This window comes from Telmatherina bonti (genome assembly GCF_933228915.1).
Source record: "Telmatherina bonti genome assembly, chromosome: 4".
Lineage (NCBI taxonomy): Eukaryota > Metazoa > Chordata > Actinopteri > Atheriniformes > Telmatherinidae > Telmatherina > Telmatherina bonti.
The window spans coordinates 20,240,679-20,259,364 of record NC_136622.1 but is presented as its reverse complement, the minus strand read 5'-3'; the positions used below and the strand labels follow the sequence as shown (position 1 = coordinate 20,259,364).

General features: G+C 40.4%; 1 protein-coding gene across 2 annotated transcripts in view; it reads left to right on the top strand.

Moving 5' to 3' along the window:
* kif1b (kinesin family member 1B) overlaps positions 1 to 18,686 on the top strand; it is a 52,492-nt gene that overhangs the window by 31,711 nt on the left and 2,095 nt on the right. Inside the window, exons 22-41 of one of the 2 annotated variants that reach the window (XM_079239106.1) lie at positions 6,750 to 6,855; positions 7,658 to 7,806; positions 8,985 to 9,163; positions 9,470 to 9,607; positions 10,576 to 10,827; positions 12,259 to 12,377; positions 12,711 to 12,796; positions 13,136 to 13,265; positions 13,643 to 13,796; positions 13,915 to 14,005; positions 14,094 to 14,212; positions 14,330 to 14,385; positions 15,548 to 15,656; positions 15,886 to 15,952; positions 16,101 to 16,185; positions 16,514 to 16,619; positions 17,919 to 18,033; positions 18,125 to 18,258; positions 18,341 to 18,402; positions 18,487 to 18,632. In XM_079239106.1, coding sequence (XP_079095232.1) covers positions 6,750 to 6,855; positions 7,658 to 7,806; positions 8,985 to 9,163; positions 9,470 to 9,607; positions 10,576 to 10,827; positions 12,259 to 12,377; positions 12,711 to 12,796; positions 13,136 to 13,265; positions 13,643 to 13,796; positions 13,915 to 14,005; positions 14,094 to 14,212; positions 14,330 to 14,385; positions 15,548 to 15,656; positions 15,886 to 15,952; positions 16,101 to 16,185; positions 16,514 to 16,619; positions 17,919 to 18,033; positions 18,125 to 18,258; positions 18,341 to 18,402; positions 18,487 to 18,632 — 2,403 coding nt within the window. Of the gene's footprint in view, positions 1 to 1,915; positions 5,839 to 6,749; positions 6,856 to 7,657; positions 7,807 to 8,984; positions 9,164 to 9,469; positions 9,608 to 10,575; positions 10,828 to 12,258; positions 12,378 to 12,710; positions 12,797 to 13,135; positions 13,266 to 13,642; positions 13,797 to 13,914; positions 14,006 to 14,093; positions 14,213 to 14,329; positions 14,386 to 15,547; positions 15,657 to 15,885; positions 15,953 to 16,100; positions 16,186 to 16,513; positions 16,620 to 17,918; positions 18,034 to 18,124; positions 18,259 to 18,340; positions 18,403 to 18,486; positions 18,633 to 18,686 lie in introns of those variants that run through there. The other variant, XM_079239105.1, reaches the window with a different exon arrangement.

Genomic DNA, 18,686 nt, shown 5'->3' with positions numbered 1-18,686 from the left:
ATGTTTTTGTATATAAAGTTTATGATCTAATGATTCTAAGCAGCTCTGTGACAGATCCAGCTAAACTTTGTGTGACTTGAGGAAAGTTAAAGCATGGTTTTACCCTGAAAAATTACAACTGAAAAGCTTATATTTGTTTCTTGGATGATAGTTTGATTTGGTCGTTTTGAATCTAGTACTAATTCTCACTCTGAGATTTGTGTGTGTGTGTGTGAATCACACTTTTACTCCTAGTGCATGCCTGTTCTTCTTGCATGGAAGATTTTTCTGGTTTGAGACAGAAAAGCTTTTACTTCCCTTTTTCCTGAGTTTAACTGATTTTTCTGTAGCAGTTTGAGTGAGAGTTAGATTGTAAAGCTTTCCCCTCTTCAAATCACTTGTTTTCCCCTTTCTTGTGTCCTCTGTAGTGGATCCGAATCTTGCAAAACAGCAAAGTACAGCTTAATTTGATTAGAAATCAAGATTAAAATTCCTTTAAAACTGATTCAGTATTAGTCAGCAGGAAAACATTGATTAAAAAAAAAAAAGACGCTGCTTTTGCATGGTTCATGTTACTAGCATGTTTTCTTAACTCATTCAGAACTGGTTCTGGACTAAGTTGCAGTGTTTGCTTTGGAGGAGGTCAACTCTGAAGTGGCTGTTGATTTGCTTAATTTAGATTTAAACTCTAGTTTTCTTGCTGTGTTTTGTCCCGAGTTTCATCTCTTCAATGCAGTTGCTGACACGTACAATGCATTGTGATAACTAAAATTCCTGCTGTAGTTGTTGCCAGATGGCGACAATGTGGTTTCTCATTGACTTCTTTGGCTACCTTTCTTTGCAAGCCCTACTTGGCATTCGTGTAGTACACTCGGGGCCTGGCTCCACACAGTTACCATTTCTCACAACTGAGTCAGTGAATCACAGACCTTTCTCATATTCTGCTGGGTTTATGTACAGGACAACAGTCATAGGTTTCAGTCTCTCATGCCCAATTCTAGCCAAAGACACAGTCTCATGTACAAGAACTGGACTTCTGTACCTTCTGGTTGTGATCTGTAATGTTCCTTGTCTACAAGAAAAAAAGAAAAAAAATGAGAAACTGCATTTATGTTTCCAACTAACAACTTTCTTGTAGTGGATTAACACCTATACTCACTTCTGCCTCTCCTCTCTACTGGCTTTTCTGATCAGCTGCAAGAACACTCTGTCTTCTAACTCAACGCTAATACTAAAGCAACTCAAACCCTCTGGACTAAACGGGGGGGGGGAAAGCTCCAAAGTCCATCTTCATGCATGCAACTGTAGCATGTTGGATCCAGCTGTCAAATCGTAAAATTTTCAATTAAGAAGAGGAATATCACAAAACATTACAGAGGTGCTCCAATCAGTAACTATCATCTATTGAAATTTCCCTTCTAATCACAATAGACATGCTTTACCTTTTACTTTTAATATCAATATGCAACATTGGGAACAAAGTTAAAAATATTTACATTCCCATAATTGAGATGTGAGAATTCATGTCTATATTTAAATTTTACTGGGAAAGAAAAGGGAAAAACTGAGAAGAAAGTCAATGAAGCCACTGTTTGTTCTTTTTTTTTCATTTTCATTTTGAGTGTAATGTGGAAATGAGAGTGCATGGTGCCATACATCTTGTACAGTAATGATGTATGAAACATTTGCAGATCATTTTTAGAGTGATTTTCATTAAAAAAAAAATCCTAAATTTTTGGAGACAAATCGTCATGCTCTGATTTAACTTTGACTTGACTCTTGGTTTAAGTTCCCATGTTGCATATTTATGCCTTTTTATTCATTCTTATTTTTAAACCATCCTTTCATCCTCTCCCTGATTTCTCATTTTAATTTCTCCTTTTTTTTTGTTTCTTTTGGGAACCATTTGGTTTGTGTCCTGTTTTGTTTTCTCAAGGATGGAGACTCTGATAGTGGGGATGACTCTGATAAGAGGTCTTGTGAGGAGAGCTGGAGACTGATCACTTCCCTGAGGGAAAAGCTACCTCCCAGCAAGCTGCAAACCATTGTGAAAAAGTGTGGATTACCCAGCAGTGGGAAAAGAAGAGAACCTGTTAAAATGTACCAGATCCCTCAGCGGCGCCGCATCACCAAGGACTCCAAGTGGGTGACCATCTCTGACCTAAAGATCCAGGCAGTCAAAGAGATCTGTTATGAAGTCGCGCTTAATGACTTCCGCCACACGCGGCAAGAAATAGAGGCGCTGGCTATTGTGAAGATGAAGGAGCTTTGTGCTAGCTACACCAAGAAGGACCCAAACGAGCGGGACTCATGGAGGGCAGTAGCTCGGGATGTTTGGGACACTGTTGGAGTCGGTGATGAGCGCATCGAGGATGTCATAACCAACGTTTCTCGACCTGGAGGAGCCGTTATGGATGAACTAAAAGTACACATTGATAAACTTGAGGACATCCTGCAGGAAGTGAAGAAACAGAATAACATGAAGGATGAGGAGATCCGCGCTCTCAGGAACAAGATGGTGAAAATGGAAAAGGTCCTCCCACTGATCACACCAGAGGGCCAAGAAAAGCCTCCAAGTGGGGGTGCTTCAACTTGTGCAACCAGAACACCCACCCCCAGAGAAGGAAAGCCTCCTTTGCCCGAAAAGCCTGACGGAGAAGATGTGGATCCACAAACAGGCCAAATTACAGGAGATGACTCGACCTTAAAGCGCAGCCACATGCGCTGGATGCGTCAAGAGCAGGCTCGCCTCAAGAGTCTTCAGCAGCAAGAGATCTCCAAGCAGCTCCGCCGGCATACCGGACCACATCGCTTCATACCGCCAGAGGACCGGAAGCTACGCTTCCCCTTTAAAAGTAACCCCAAGCACCGCAACTCATGGAGTCCAGGAACTCATATCATAATTACAGATGAGAAGGTCATAGAGCTAAAGGTGCCCAAAGAAGCAGTGGAGGAAGCCGAGGGAGAAAGCCCAGCCGAAGAAGCGGTGCAGCCTAAGGACAAGGTGGCTGCTTCAGTTATCCACGTCACTCCTCCTCTACCAAGCCCTTTAGTTCAGCGCAGAGGCAAAGACTTGGAGCAAGGTTTAAACCAGGGTCACAGACATAACTACAGGAACAACCAACACCTGCCGCCCCAAGAACGAGGCCGCAGTAACTCTTTTAATCACCGTCAGCGACCCTCTGGCTCCATGGAGTCACTGCAGCAGTCTGAAAACAGGAAGCACCCGCAGGCCTTCTACCAGCCCCGCCAGCACCCGAACCAGCCAGCACACCTCCCGCCTCACCATCAACCGCAGCTATGCCACTATAACAACATGATGTACCCAGATGGCGGCTTCAACGGCTACCAGCTGTACCATCATGCCGATCACGCTAACCATCCAGTCAGCTTTCAGGCGCCTCCACGAATGCGCAGGCAAATGTCTGCTCCTAATCTGAAAGCCAGCAGAGAGACGGCAGTCTGACCTGTGCAGCGAGGAGCTAGTTTCATACACTTTTAAGTAGGCAAACACATTACAGATCACAACAGCAGAACTGACTGACTTTTGCACTTGATTGGAGTGTTACTGGTTGAACCACGTATTATATGTACTGTAGAAAAGAGACATTTTGTCATTATCATCATCATCATTGTCATAATTGCCCTTTTTTTTTTTTTCTTTTTTTTTAAATCAGTTTTTGCTGCTTTGTGTGTGTTGTCATAAGGATTTAAAGCCAACAGATGATAACATGGACTGCTTGTGCAGGAGAAACACACCTGTTTATAAATTAGCATGTATGATGATTCATGAATTGTGATTTGATTTGCCAAAATGATGCTGATGGTTGACATTCTGAGTTTACATTTTTTTTTTGCCATTTTAGTATTGAATAATGAATGTTTTTAGCCACTACACTATGGACACATCGAGTTTAGATTCAATCTTGTTGCCTGAGTGAGGATCAGAAAGCAGCCTATATTTATTTCACTCCATGTAGATTAAACTGAATGTTAGGGTGAGGTAATATGTATTATTAGACACTGCAATATTTCATCTTGTTTTGTACCTCAAAAAAACATTTTCTGCCATTCATCATCATTTCCTTGTTCTTGGAATAACTTGATGCACCAGTAAACTGTGTGCCTGTTAAGCTGAAATAACAGTAAATGTAAGTGGCTTTCTGTAAGTGCCTTTTAATGCACTAACCTAATTAATCCTGCAATGCATTTACAACTCAGTATTTTCTTTTCCTTCCTTTTTAATTCAATGTCTTCTCAGTACCGCCACAGAATTTTCTTACAAAAACCCCCCAAAATCACCAAATCCCATAATTAAAACTAACTTTTGTGTAATAACACACTCATTTATTCATATGCTTCTTATGCCACTTATTTTCTTGAGCAATAACTTTTTTCTTTTAATGTTTCGATTTATCTGGAAATGCAACTTCTACCACTTCTATTAGTTTTTGCACTTCCCACAGTCGTGATAAAGCTGTATAATTAGTCAGGGTGCTCACTAATGGTCATTTTTATATGTTTTCAAGACATTTTTATTACTTTAACTGAAACCCTTTCATTAAGAGCTTGTTGTTATTGAATCCTGGGGTCTCTGTGAACCACTGTGCTGAAATGCTACAACTTTGTTCTAGCTGACAGTTTAAAGAAAATTATCCCTGTGTGAAAGTTTTACAATGAGCAGTCCAGACCATCATAATTCCCTCGTTTTTTTTTCCCTGTATGAACCTAACACGATGAACAAATCTATGATTTTGGTTTAAACCAGTCTTAAAATTTAAGCTTTGTGGTTCATCGAGTAAACACAGAGCTCACTGTGTCTCAGATGGATACCCACTAAGTGTTGTCATGGTTCCCGAAGTCTGGCCTTTAAAAATGTTGGAAGACAGACAAAGACTTGAAATGTTTGCATACTTGTTATTCAGGAGAAATGTCCATATCAAATGAGATTTTGAGTACTGCCTTCTTTTAGCTACATATGCTGAACACTCATGCAAACTCTTGGATAAATACAGCTGAGTGATGCTTCATGAAAGAAGTTGTCCATGTCAGTGTCTCTGTGTATTTGTGCTTTAGCAGAAGCTTTTGAATTCCCTTCCTATCCTTTTTTTTTTCTTGCTGCATTGGTAGCTTTAAAAGATCCTATAAAGTATTATAATTCAACAGACATTTTGCAGCATGGGAGAGGCCTTTTAAAGACTATCAAAAATGTTGACGGGGTGATAAAATCATGTGGTTTTACACTATAACTGACTATCTGTGCATGCTGTACATGTTTTCAGCTCTAATTACTCCATTAAAGAATGTTATTGAGCTTTTACTCTGGTGCTGATGGCAACCATGCAAGCTGGAAAGCACACGATATCAACGGAAATACGGAGAAGTTCTTTGGGAAGAATGCAGACCCCTTTGCCATGTCCCAGTTCTGAATGTTGTTTCTCTGCTTTTTGAATCTACAGTATCAAGTGCCTCATTGTGGTCGTGTACAAAGTTTTTCTGCTTCTTAATCAAGCTTTTTGCAGAGTCTTGTTTGCATGTTGAAAGTAAAAAAAAAAGAGAAAAAAAAAAGAAGAAGAATCAACGCCATCTGTGTTGCTGGAGGTTTTCAAAAGTTGAATGAAATAAAATGATCTGCTTCATGTGCAGTTATTTGTTATAAATGGATGGTTTTTGTTTGTCCTTGCTAGAATAACTAGTTCAGGGACAGAATTAGATGCTGACATGCACGTACTATACAAATGACATAGTTTTGAGACATTAGACACAATTTGGTTAAAAATCTGTTCTTTGCATTTTTCCTGAAGGATGCAGAAATCTGAATATCCATTTATTTTTGCTAAATTCTACATTGTTTCCATGTTGCACAGAAATGCATATTCTTTTAGGATTAAGTTTAATTTAAATAAAGGAAATTTAAGCATTTACCGGTGATCAGCGACGAATAGACTCAAATGTTCTATAGAAATATGCTTGATAAATGTGCTTTGACTGAAGCTGGGCCCTTGCGTGAGGAGTAGTTGGTAGGATTTCAGCAAGGAGGAGGTCGGGGACAAATGAAAAGGCTGCATTGTCTTCCCAGAAGACCGTGAACAAACAGGATGAGGTCATCAGGATGGCAGCCTACCCTACTCTGATGATGATGGTGATGATGGCGCCCCTCATTGGATTACAGTTGACTCAGCTTCTATCAACCTTCACTTCTTCTTATGCAGCTTTTTTTTTTTTTTTTACAGTAAAAATGTTGGTTTATTCATTCAGAAAGTTTTTAGAACTTGCCATTTATTTTGCCCTGACCACAGTGTACACTACACTGATTTTTGCTTTGTGAACAAAAGTTTTTTTTCAATCTCATGGCTTATTTCTGCTACTTACATCTTGATTAGAGCTCATATTTTAATTAGAACAGAGCAGATGCCATCATCTGAACCATTTTTCCTCCGATTTCCAAATAATGCACGCATTACACAGAAAATATAAAAAGCTTTCTATGTTCATACTTGTTGAATATATTTTGTCCTACATAATGTGTAATTGTCAGTTCATTCCCATGTTATTTCCCATCATTTGCACATTAAGCAGCAGGTTTCATTAAGACCAGCGATGAAAGTTTTCAGTGCTCATCTTTCAAACTTCACAGAGACTGCGTAGAAATCCTGACATCAGCCAGCATCGCTATCTGGGATAAAATGTGGTTCTGATAGCTCTCTGATCTGACCTGTCATTGCAGCTGATGGACAGCTGTCCATGTTCTCCTGTCTGTTGATATCCAGGTTTATGAGAGCAAACTGCAGGAACTTCAGAAACAAGTGGAAACCCGCTCTCTGATAGCAGAGACTCCTGATGAAGAGGAGCTGGAGGAAGAAGAGGAGGAGGAAGGTTTGTATTATGAAGTCCTGAGTTTTACAGTGCACTTTTTTTTTTTGTATAAACCCCAAGTATAATCTGTACAATTATGTTTTCTTCCACTTTTTGTTTCTAGAACCTAGACTACTGGGATGTGCGTATAGCAATTTATACATATTCATATCATATCACCTTTTTTCAAATAAAATATTAATAGTGTCACACTACTTACCTATTAAAAGTATTAAGCCAAACCAGACCATGAATATTACATAATCTAATTTCTTCTAAGTGGAACGCATAACTTGCCATTCAATATTAACCCATCAACTACAAATCGTCTTTAAAAGTCAGGCAGCCATCTTGGAACATTTCACAGATGTACCTTGGTTTCCATCATGCTCCGAATAGATGCATCACTATTCATGCTTATCTTGCCCTAAATGAGTGTGTAGTGCGAGCTGATGTTCACAGTGAGCTCAATGTTAAGTAAGTCTGACGCTGCATACACGGCAGACTGAAAAGAGAAGATATGGGTTTGAACTCTGCGTTTCTTCAGCAGATTTAGTTCGCTGTGCTTCTGGAGATTTTTCTGGAGAGGATTTTTTGTGAGAACTTTTCAGTGCAGTCAGGCTTTGAATGGAATAATGACTTAATATAAAGGAGAAGCAGCGTGATTGTGAAACTGAACTGATCTGTAGCAGAGTTGAAACAAACCAGTGGTTTGGTCCTTTGGATAATAAAAAAAAATAAAAAAATTTTTTGCTTTGTTTGTATTTACATTTCTACTTTATGAATGGTTTTAATGTCAGCTCTGCCGTCTGTCTTGCCTCAGTGCCGTGGACTCAGCATGAGTTTGAGCTGGCTCAGTGGGCCTTCAGGAAGTGGAGGTACCATCAGTTCACCTCCCTGCGTGACCAGCTGTGGGGGAACGCTGTGTACCTGAAGGAGGCCAACGCTATCAGTGTGGAGCTAAAGAAGAAAGTAAGTGAAACGACGCAGCTGTTTTCCTGTTATAGGAACTGCACATTAGTTCAGTTCAGCTTTATTTTTTATATCAAAACGTTCCAACAATGTTGTTTTGAAAAAGCTTTTTTTTTTTTTTTCTTTTCTTAATAGACACAATCCAAATCATTGTAGCACAAATTATCCACAGGAGTCCAATATATAACTGTGTTCATATAAACCAAATTAATCAAAATATTGTGTCAGATTTTCTCTATCGATTTTATCCTCCGTCCTGAGGACACGCATTGGACTGTCCAAAGGAAAAACTTCCTTTTTAACAGGAAGGAAAAACCTTCACAAAGCCAGTCTACGTTGCTTTATTTTAAAATTATTACTAACAAAGACCCACCAAGCTTTGGGTTAAGCAATCCCTCCATTCTCTACAAGCTGCACACTTTCCTGTCAACGAATCTCTCACAGCAAATATTCATCAGGTTTATGGGTATATTGCTGTGGTGCTGGTTGCCAGATTGCATATTCAGCTGACCAGTTTTCTAAACGGAAAGCCACATGATGAAGCCTTCAGGCGAAGGAGAGCATCACGAGTAAACATTAGGAAAAAAAAGTGTCTGCTGATGTAAATGGGTTTAATACTCTGCTGGAGATTTTAAACTTGATAGTTTTGTTTGTATCTGTCCATTTGTTAAAAAAAGAAAAACACTTGTACTTTCCCTCGGACCTTTTGTAAACCACATTAGTACTTTAGCGTTGCATCAATTATTTCACGCAAACTGAATTTTCTGAAACAGCTTAAGCAACAAAACACGTGCAACTTTCCACTCCACATAGTGCAGATTGCTGACGGTGCAGTTTTAAATCATCCAGAATGCAGCACTGATTCATTGTGACACAGCCTAATTGAATTGGTTACAAATCAGAAGCCAGTTTGCTTTGGTTTGACTTCCCCATCAGGAGACCAGTGTGATTTACACTCTGTTCTCTACATGCTACATGATTGATCTTGTGGAAGACTCATCTGTCACATAATATTTTTTATCTTTAGGTTTCTGTCTGTGTGTGATATATATCCAGTCTTGTTAATTGGTGTAGCATTTTACCCCCAGAGGTTGCTGGGAAGAAAGAGGCACTCGGTGTTTGATATTTCAACGTGACATTTTAAAACGACTTTTTCCCAACCACCTCCCGTTCCTCAGGTGCAGTTTCAGTTCGTCCTGCTGACAGACACGCTGTACTCTCCCCTGCCTCCTGAGCTCCTGTCCCCAGAGCCAGAGAAAGAGCGTGACGTCAGACCTTTCCCTCGCACCGTGGTGGCTGTTGAGGTTCAGGACCTGAAGAACGGAGCTACACACTACTGGTCCCTTGAAAAACTCAAGTAATGCCTGTACCTCAACTGCATTTCTGCTCTTGGGTTTAGTTTGTTATATAGATTAAGTTGTTATATAAACTAGTTTTACACATCTCTTCCTGATGGGTTTGAAGATAAAATCTATTATTAACACAAATGAAGGGTAGTATATGCATTAAGCATTAAAAACCATCAGTTTGCAAGATTTGCACCATTTTTTGTCTCGACTGACTATGCACATGTTGAAACCTCTCTCCCTTACAGCTATTGAGCCAATAGTATATTCTCGTCCTGCTACCATTTATAGTGAGTGTACTCTGTCATCGTTTGCAGGCAGAGGCTGGAGCAGATGAGAGAGATGTATGACCGCGCAGGAGAAATGACTTCGACTCACCAGGAGGATGGCGAGGGTACTCTGACAGGAAATGACCCCTTTTACGACCGTTTCCACTGGTTTAAGCTTGTGGGAAGGTGTGTAATAAATATGAACATTAATTCACATTTCAAATTGAGTATCCAGATTGAAAAGCGTGTGTCGTGCTGGATGTTGCCTGTTTGAGTGGGATTGGTTTTTGCAGAATATTATTGAGACATTACTGGAAAAGGTCTTTGATTTCAAAAAGGATCCATGATTTATGTTTTTGTTGTTGTTCCCATTAACTTTATTTGTCATTAGGGGTTCATGTATGAGTGACATCATTTGTTTCTGCCATGTTTTTAATTTAATTTGTGTTACATTCATGACTCATGTAAATGTTTCAGAACATTGTCATGTTATTTTCTGTTATTTTATTTGCTTAAATGTCACATCAATGTACTTTTTTTTTTTTTTTTTTTTTTTTTTTAAATTTTGCATCACATTTAATTTGTTTTTTTTTTTTTTTTGTTTTTAAATTTAATCCCTTTTCTCATGTTGCCATCTCCGTAGTTGCCATTCTCATGTTTATATCCCCCATAATTCCCACAGAAGCTTGTTAACAACATGCTGGGTTTGGATAGTGTCTGAATGTGAAGCATTTTCTATTTAATCTGCTTTCTGCCAGCATATATGAGGGCATTTATGTGTTAATCCATTGAAGCAGCATTTCATTTTGGTTTAAAACGGCCACGTTTATCCTGTTACCACACGCTACCACACATTATCACACGTTACCACACCTACAGCTAAATGCTGCCCTTTATTAATCTTATTGCTACATTTGCAGTTTAAAAGCTTTATTTGATTTGGTGAAGTAAATTATTGCTTGTAATAACTGCTGTTATTATGTTTTTTCTTTTAATTTGCTCTTGAATTATCAAATAATGAGAACATTATGCCACTGTGAAATATTGCATTGATGCCTTGCAGAGCTGCAGTGTCCTGTTTTAACTCTTCTGTCACTCCACTGTTACCTTTCCTTGGTTCTTGCCATTGTTCCCAAACCGCCATCCCCTCTCAGCTCCCCCATCTTCCACGGCTGTGTCAACGAGCACCTGGCTGACCGCACGCCCTCGCCCACCTTCTCCACCACCGACTCAGAGATAACCGAGCTGGCAGACGAGCGCCAGAGTGAGATGTCAGATTTTATAGACGATGAGGCATTTGTGGATGACACCAGCTCTGACGCTGGCACCGAGGAGGGCTCGGACATCTTCAGCGACGGCCAAGACCCCTTCTATGACCGCTCCCCCTGGTTCATCCTGGTGGGAAGGTTGGTGACCTACAGTGGTGTTGCCTCTTCCTCCACACACACCGGGCTGGGACAGGAGAGTTGATGTCGGCTTGGTTTAGTTTAGGTTTAGAGAGCAGTAGAAGCTTGTCGTTTTATATATTCTGCTGAAATCTGACAGATCAGGCGCTCAGAGATGTTTGTAGATACTACAAGCATATCTCTCATTGATCATTATTCAAGCCCCCTCCTTTGTATTTGATATGATTAATCATACTTTCATGCCCTGAAGTTAACTTTTAATGAGTTACTTTTAATTTAGAGTCCTGACAGCTGAAAAGCCAACATCTCTTTCCGTACACGTTCTCCCAGAGCCATGTGTCGTGCTTCTCCACCACCACAGTGCTGACTGTTTTAACTCCCATCTGTGTGAGAGACGCATTTATTTACTGTGTATAAACTAAGAATTTGTCATTTCATGTTTTTCTTTTATAGTTTAAACTTTGGTTGTTTAATTTTTTAAAATTTGTTTCTGTTTAAAATCCATTTCTGTTTTTATCCTTGTTTGTGTTAATGCTGTATTTGAAATGTTTTCTAGTTCATATTTACTCACCAGCAGCTGACGGTCACATAATCATGCCTGTTTGTGTTTGTTTTGATCATTGTCCAGATGAAATAATATCCAGCAGCTGCATTTGAAATCACAGCACACGCATGAAGAATGTAGCATCAGCGCTGCAAGCAAACCATTTTAGTGATAAACATTGTGGGCCGGCCTCAGAGACGGTGCAGGTTTGCAGACAGAAGCAGTGGCTGTAGCTCAGCTACCTGCGTCATTGTGACTTAAGAGGTTGTGTAGATTGATATGTCCCCTCCATCTCGGCCTTGACTCTCAGCACTGGATTGGTGTGATGGAAGGTCGGAGGGATGGTGCTGGAGGATGACAGTGAAAGAATAGCCCACTACAAAAACAAATCAAATCCTACAAAATATACTGTCACTGGGTGTGTGACTGAGAAACTGACATTGCCGTAGCACAACGCCGTAAACCACTGCTTTAAACCATCACTGCTGCATCCTTGTGATCAGTCATACAGGTCATGCAGTGGGGAAAAAATCATGGGTTTTAACTGCTGTTGGCTTCAGTGCCCCGAGCATCTTTGATATTATATTCATTTTTGTTTTGTTTTTTTTTGTTTTATTTGCTGTTGCTTGTCGCTTCTCACAGATGTCACTAATGTGTTCTTGTTTCATAGTCATTGACAAATGCTTAACAGTGACAATAATTCTGCCTCTGTTTGAAGTTTTAACCACTTGATGCCATATTTGTGGATCTGTAAACACAGCTTTAACTGTACCAGGCAGATAACGTAGCAGTTCCCAACACGACGGCTGGATCTGAACTCTGCTGCAGTCATTCCACACTGCGCCACAGTCAGGTTCTCACGTCTCTCTCCTCCTTTTTACTCTTAGAGCCTTTGTGTACCTAAGTAACCTGCTGTACCCTGTGCCGTTGGTTCATCGTGTTGCCATAGTAACAGAGAAGGGTGAGGTGCGAGGTTTTCTGCGTGTGGGGGTCCAGGCTATCGCTGGTGAGTAACTAAAAATATTCTTTTATGTGTAGAGCTATTATAGCACATATTAAATAGGATTTGGCACTTATTATGTAGGTGCACATGAATTATTTTCTTTATTTCTGCTGTTTAGATAATAAAGTTTAGTCAGATGATATAAATAAAGAAATGTGTGGCTAATTTCTGCTTTAAAAGCAGTGTGGCAACATGTGGAAGGCCCTTAATGACTGATCTGCCTGCAAAGCAGAGATTCCTTTAGATCCTTAATGTATTCCTTTTGAAGTGCTTTGACAGTTTAAGTCAACTTCGTCTGCGACTGATCTCATTAAAGCAAGGCTCGTTTCTTTGTAGCTGACGAAGAGGCTCCAGACTACGGGTCAGGAGTGAGGCAGTCAGGTACTGCCAAGATTTCCTTTGATGATGAGTACTTCAAAAAGGTGAGTTCAAAGTCAGATAAAATCTTAGAGATGTATTTTTGTGTACGTATGTGTGTGTGTTTGATGAACAGGGTGTGTTATATTTGGGTTAATACAACAAATGAGTCGAGAAAATAGTTTCTTGTTTGAGTCTAAAACAGTTTTTTATCTCTTTGTTCAAGTTTTTTTTTTAAACAAATAATTATGATCAAATAGTGATTTTAGTATTTCAACCAAAACTGCACAGTACAGAAACACAAAAGTACATGCGGTTCTTTAGATAGTAAATTTCCTATCCCAACTATATGCTAATGTTTTGTCATCTGCCTCTTCTTGTGCTTCTTTTATTCATCCAATCAGAATGATTTCTCCTCCACGGTTATGACCCGGTCTGGTCTGTCCCTGGAAGAGCTGCGCATTGTGGAGGGACAGGGTCAGAGTTCAGAGGTCATCACACCCTCAGAGGAGCTCAACAGAATCAACGAAATGGGTACGGCTACCAGACCTTCACCTTTCTGCTCGTAAATTTCAGCCTCTCGGCCCTGTGGGATTTACGCTTAGCAGATGGTCCTGTTAGATGCAAAAGAGGTTTTAAAATATTTTGTTATGGAAATGAGACCTGGACAGGTTGTTTTTTTTTTGTGTTTTTTTTTTGTTTTGTTTCTTTAAGTGAATCTGCACCATGGCTAAAAATAACGTGTGAAAACCAGAATCCTCTACAAGCTGTGAAATGAGCTGAAATATCTGCAGGGTTTAGAATTTGTATGCAAATTGCAAAGCACAGTCTCAGTTGCAGTTGTTGGTCACTTTAATTGAAATTACAGAACAAGTTCCACTGACCTTCTCCTTCGGGCTTCTTTATTCCAGACCTCAAGCTGGGCAACCTTGCAGACACCAAGCTGAGTCACAGTGAAGGTCTGGCAGACCAGCTAGAGGTGGGCAGCATCTTTACCTTCCGTGTTACTGTCCTCCAAGCCAGCGGCATCCCTCCGGAATATGCTGATATCTTCTGCCAGTTCAAGTAAGTTTACAATTAAACTCTTTTTCTTACCAGCTGAAACCTACAAGGATTCTGTTTGTTTTTGTGCCTGTAAAAAATAAAAATCACACACTGATGGTCACCTGCATACTTCCCTAAGTTTCCTTCATCGTCACGATGAGGCATTTTCTACCGAGCCTCTGAAGAACCCTGGGAAAGGAACTCCCCTGGGCTTTTACCACGTCCAGAATGTGAGTGCACAGACACTAAAATAAGGATGCACAAGCTGTACTTTGTTGCCATTGGCTGACAACTCCTTCCCTTTCCACTGTGGCTCAGATTTCAGTGGAAGTCACAGAATCTTTTATTGAGTACATAAAGAGCAAACCCATCGTGTTTGAAGTGTTTGGCCACTACCAGCAGCATCCACTTCATCTTCATGGCCAGGACCTGATCAGGTTGGTGTGCTAGATATTCCGTTTAGTTTGTTTTTATTTTTTTTCTAGGTCACTATGGATGTGATATATGTTTTAAAGACCTGCTTCCTCTAACTTCAATTATATTTTTCTTACCAGTCCTCCAACACCATCAAGAAAATATTATCCTATTCCCATGCCTCTGTCTAAGCCAGGTAAAAAAAAAAATCAATTACACTGCATACTATAAGAGCACTGAGCTCTGTCAACATCATTTCAGCTTAATTTTGTGAATGTGTCACACAGGCATGCCTCATATGTCCTTCTAATTTTTCCATTTCTCGCTTCCTTTGGATTTTTTTTTTCTCATTTAATCGTTACTCTTCAATCTATAATCCTCTTACCCACCTCTTTCCTCCCTCCTCCACATTTCTTTTTCTCACACATCCCCTCCAATCTTTCTCACCATTAACACAACACCGCACACCCAGACCATACCCGTAAGATCGAGTTGATCCGCTACCTTGTGAGCGGATATGTGAACGGTAAAGTGCTGGACACTTTGTCTGAGCACGCCAACGCCCTTGCCTCCACTGCTGTGGCCAGTTTGGAGGATGAGGCTGACCAGCTGTCACACTTCCCCTTCCTCACAGTGACCAACAACCCTGTTCTGATTGTACCCAGGCACCATGGTTGGTACAGTGGACGCTGCAGTAGCTGGCATTAGATGCACCAGTGTTGTAGTGGATAGACTAGTGCTTTTGCTCTTGTGGTACTCTGTGACTGCAGGCAGTTGCACAGTAGAGCTCTGCAAAATGTGTGCTGCACCTCATAGCAGATGCATTTATGTCTACTCAGCTCAATCCAACCTTTCCCTGTCGCCTAGAAACCAACTTGAGCTGACTCTTAGGATGATGGGTTACATTTTTCAGCATTTTAAGCCACATGATAAAATAATTATTAGTCATAGAAGATTACTGACATGGCTTAGATTGATTGATTTCGCCCCATTACAGCAGTTTGTATGTGCATTAGAGATGAACCTGTTTTACAGCAGCATAATCCTGATGTGTTTTCAGGCAGCGTGGTGTTATCAATAATGGTATAATCTGAGATTTAGCTCCTCACAGCAACTCAGTACACAACATTTTTTTAATTTAAATACACTTTGTTACTTTTAATTTCTGTTTGAATCCATTTTTTAAAAAAAAAAAACAAACCTAATATTGTGTTAGCACTGTTTTTCTTCCACATGTCCATCCCTCATTTAGTAATCCAAATGGCATGATTAATATCTACCCCTTGCTTTGATTCACTCTTGAAATTCATGTCAATTCTGATATGAAAATATTAAGTTTCTGCATGTTGATTTGTCAGTTCCAGCCACCAAGCTGAATACAATCACCAAGTCCAACCTGGGTCAGTGTGTCAGCAAGTATGACCTCCTGGTTTGGTTTGAGATCAGCGAGCTGGAACCTACTGGAGAGTAAGCATCTACCTGTTTATCTTTCATTTAAATACATAAGAAAATCCAACATCACTCTTACTCTGTAAGATTTACTCTATACGTAAGCATAAACTAAACCCAATGGTTTTAAATGTGAAGAGTATGAATCTAATCATTTTTAGTTCACCTGGCTGCAGCTGTATATTGCTGTTATACAGGACCATCACTTTAAACATTCCTAGTAAGGATAACACAACTCCTTCCACAGGTACATCCCAGCTATAGTGGATCACAGTGGAGGACTGCCCTGTCATGGCACATACCTGCTGCACCAGGTACTGGAGAGCCCACCTTCCTTCCTGCTCACAATCACCAGTTCTGTAAAGTCACAGGAGACCGAATTCCTTTCGACCGGACAGAATAATGAGAATGTAATAACATTAATATTTCTTTAGTCTTAATTTCCTGTTGTCTTGACTACAGGGGATCCAGCGGAGGATCACAGTGACTCTCATCCATGAGAAGGGCAGCGAGCTTCACTGGAAGGATGTTCGTGAGCTGGTTGTGGGTGAGCAGTCATACTTTAAGGATCATCACCTCGTGACAGTATGCAGGAAGAAGTGACAGAAACAACACTGTTTCAGTGGATATCTGGATAGATGCTTCTTTCTGCTTTGAGCTGCTGATATTGACATTGCCAGACATTGAGCTGCTTACACTCATCCATAAAGGCTTGTGAGTTAGGATGCACATCTGACAGTATGGCTGCTAATGGACAAATTGGCCGTTGATCTCTCCTGACTGGGGTCTTTGTTACAGCTTTTGTCTTCCATCCTTAGAATAATGATAGTTGTTCTAATCATATTGATGTGTGGTGTTGTTGTGCGTCTCCCTAGGTCGCATCAGGAACAAGGCTGAAGTGGACGATAGTGCAGCTGATGCTGTGCTGTCTCTCAACATAATATCTGCCAAGAACATCAAGTCATCCCACAACACTAACAGGTAAAGAAGTCCCAACTCACTTGGTTGGGCTTTGATTAACTAATACAAAAATAATTTACACATAACATTTGACAGTGTAAATAGATGTATTTATTTCTTTTATATTTGTTGCCGACGTGTTGTCAGAATTCCATAACATCATTCATCCACACATAAGTTCGAACACATTTCTGAACATCAAATGATGCATTTACGATTTATCATAATTATTTTATGTTGTTGTGGAATTGCATCGGGGAATATACATGCATGCGCTCTTGTCTTCATTTCTATTGAAGGCAAATCGTATTGCTGCAAGGCCATTTCCATTTTCACTGCTGGTTTTTTGCTCCATTGTCTCTGTCATTTGACTCTTTGTGCTTCTCTCTTTTTTTTCTGTGCATTCTTTCCTCCTGCTGCGGCTGGACTCATGATTGTGCTCAGGCTTTCTATTGATAAGGATATTGATAGGTACCAGAGATTAGAGAACATAAGGCTTCTTCACTGAAGGACCTTTATGCTTCTTTACAGTCCTATAGAGTCTTAGAAATGAATTTTCTTTCTTTTTGGTTTTAATTTGCTAGCATGTTGCACAAGATCTGCTTTTTTCTGTCAACATTTAGCTTCTAAGAATTCCTTTTTTTGATGTTAGTGGGCACATAAAGGCAATCTTGTATGCAAAATGCAAGCCCTTCTATGTAATTTATTGTTAAAGTATGTGATCTTTGTAATTCCTAGTCTACAGTAGTATGTTTATGTTTTGTGGCACCAGATTGTTTCCAAATGACTGCTTTCCTCTTATTTGTTTTCCGCTGTACGAGTCTTTACCTCAATAACAACTGAGGCCTATATTTTGAGGCACCAGTAGGGCAGTGCTGGCTCGCAGTATATGACGAACAGCGCCCCCTGCTGCTGATAGCCGAAAGCCTCACATCAGTGAATTCCTGGATTCCTTTTGCTTTATATAACCGTAAACCAGTCTGTACTGTGATACTTATAAAGTAGTGCACTGAACATATCAACTTTTTTTTCCCATATATTCCTTGTTTCTGCCACTGCACACTCTTTGGCTCCTTTTGTGTCTTTGTCTCATCTGTGTTTTGTTAAGAACAAGGGCAACTTCAATCACAGCATAGCTGTCACTATCTAATCTGTCAGATTTGCATTCACATCATCAACAGAATGATTTTAAGATCCTTCACAAAAGTCTACCCTGCTGTGTCCACACAGACCCCTGAAACTAGTCCTTGTTTGGTCTTCATTGAAGATAAAAATACAAGGGTTGACATGTTTGTGTCCTTCTTCGGTTTTCTCCATCAGAACTTTCTATCGCTTTGAAGCAGTGTGGGACAGCTCCCTGCATAACTCCCTTCTCCTAAACAGAGTAACTCCTTATGGAGAGAAGATCTACATGACCCTGTCTGCATATCTTGAGGTTTGCTGTGCTTGACTGTCACACCTGTTTGCATTGGGCTCGAAGGTTTATCTCTGTAAATTTCAGCTCACTCTGTGTCCTCTCTTCACAGCTGGACCATTGCATCCAGCCTGCCATTATTACTAAAGATATCTGTATGGTCTTCTACTCTCGAGACGCAAAGATTTCCCCTCCACGTTCTCTCAGGAACCTCTTTGGGAGTGGTTACTCCAAAACTCCTGACTGGTAAGGCTGCACCTTGCAGCACTCAAGCTCATTTTTATCACCCAAACAATGTCTGATCAGAACTTCCTCTGCATCACCACAGCAACAGGGTCACTGGCATCTATGAGCTGAGCTTGTGCAAGATGTCTGACTCCGGAAGCCCTGGTAAGCAAAAAGAAGTCTCAGAAGAAATGTTGGTTTAGTAAGATCGCAAGAACATTTGAGAACAATAAATTTTCTCCTGAGCAGGGATGCAGCGGAGGAGGAGGAAGATTCTGGATACATCAGTGGCTTATGTGCGTGGAGAGGAGAATCTGGCTGGCTGGAGGCCCAGAGGAGACAGCCTCATCCTGGAGCACCAATGGGAGCTGGAGAAAATGGAGCAGCTGCATGAGGTGGGGTGTTAGAAAGCTGTCTCAGAACTTGTAAATCTTTCTGTACTTTAGCTC